General features: G+C 35.7%; 1 protein-coding gene across 1 annotated transcript in view; it reads right to left on the bottom strand.

The window, feature by feature from the left end:
* The window catches only part of LOTGIDRAFT_176387 (hypothetical protein), a gene marked incomplete at both ends in the record, with an annotated part of 8,193 nt that extends 6,998 nt beyond the window's left edge, over nt 1–1,195 (bottom strand). The window contains 3 exons of the mRNA XM_009047633.1: nt 272–338; nt 778–960; nt 1,190–1,195. Of these exons, the coding sequence (XP_009045881.1) occupies nt 272–338; nt 778–960; nt 1,190–1,195 (256 nt within the window). The remainder of the gene's footprint in view (nt 1–271; nt 339–777; nt 961–1,189) is intronic.
* Between the last annotated feature and the right edge of the window lie 81 nt (nt 1,196–1,276).

Here is a 1,276-nt window from a genome sequence, read left to right as displayed (position 1 = left end):
TAAGTTATGATTGGTAAAAAAATATGGCGCACCTGTCCCTTTAAAAAAAATTGAGCTTTTGGCCATAGAAATTTGAATTATCAAACTGAACCTGCAGTAATCAAAGAAAAGACTGTAGCATAACGTCCTCATCAGTCAACCCATTCAAATAGGGTAGAGATAATCAGGGAAAGATCAATGTCAAGAAGTAGATGGTAAAAAGGTTTGATTTTGATCTATTGTGAGTTAAAGAAAGTGTCATTGAGTTACAGAAAGATAAAGTAATATTTACCTTCACTCTTCACAAGACCTTGTTGTATATATCTAATATAGGTATAAAAATCACACACGGCTGCTATCTGAAATATCAACCAAAACAACCATCAGAAATTACTAAATTCCATTATAACAAAACATTTATCTGCCAAGAGGATCGGTTACTTTTTTGAAAAAGCTCAAAACTTAATTAAACAGAGAGGTACACAACAAGTTTAAAGGCTAATTAGTTCATTTAGTATTTTTACTGAGGTTTATACATTTGCCCTCCATGACCTGACAACTCTCTCAATCACGTTTTTTGAAATTGTGATACAATAATTTTAATTAATGCCGACCAGTCAATAACACTATTGAACGGGGCAACATTAGACTGTTATTTCCCAGAATTTGAAACATTTCCTCAGAGCTTGTATGACACGTGGTATCACCAACAGATAAAACACCACATGAAAAATCCTGATTTGCATATTAATCAGATTGGGAATTTTGATGGCTAGTGAAATCCAATAATTTTCTTACCCTATTTCTACAGAGTTGTGATATAGAATACCATTCTGTATCTTCTGTATCCAATCGTATTTTATAATTACATAGTTTGTGGGATTCAGTTAAAGAACATTTCCGTGGGTATGAGTTATCACCGGGGATAGGTTCAATTGTCAAACAATTTTTCTCCACGCATTCCAACAGACGTGTTGCTAACTGAAATATAAAAAGATAATGATAATCATACATAGAAACTTCATTGAGAAATGAAATGAAATGAATGTAGGGTGCAATGAGGGAAATTTGGCCAGGACAGTGGCATTAGCCTGCTCTTTTTCGATTTCCAACTGTCGAGGGATCTTTAATGTGCACACCCTGTAGCACACAGGGCCTCGGTTTATTGTCTCATCCGAACTAGACGCTTTTCCATGTCAGCCCCTCTTACGTGCATCACTGACAGGGGGAAACCAGGTTGAAAAATCCGAAGGTATTATCTCGAACTATGCCGAGAAAGCATTTATCTCACTGAGCC

The sequence above is a fragment of the Lottia gigantea genome (genome assembly GCF_000327385.1).
Source record: "Lottia gigantea unplaced genomic scaffold LOTGIsca_1146, whole genome shotgun sequence".
Taxonomy (NCBI): domain Eukaryota; kingdom Metazoa; phylum Mollusca; class Gastropoda; family Lottiidae; genus Lottia; species Lottia gigantea.
The sequence above is the reverse complement of the archived record's forward strand: the minus strand, read 5'-3'. Positions and strand labels throughout refer to the sequence as shown.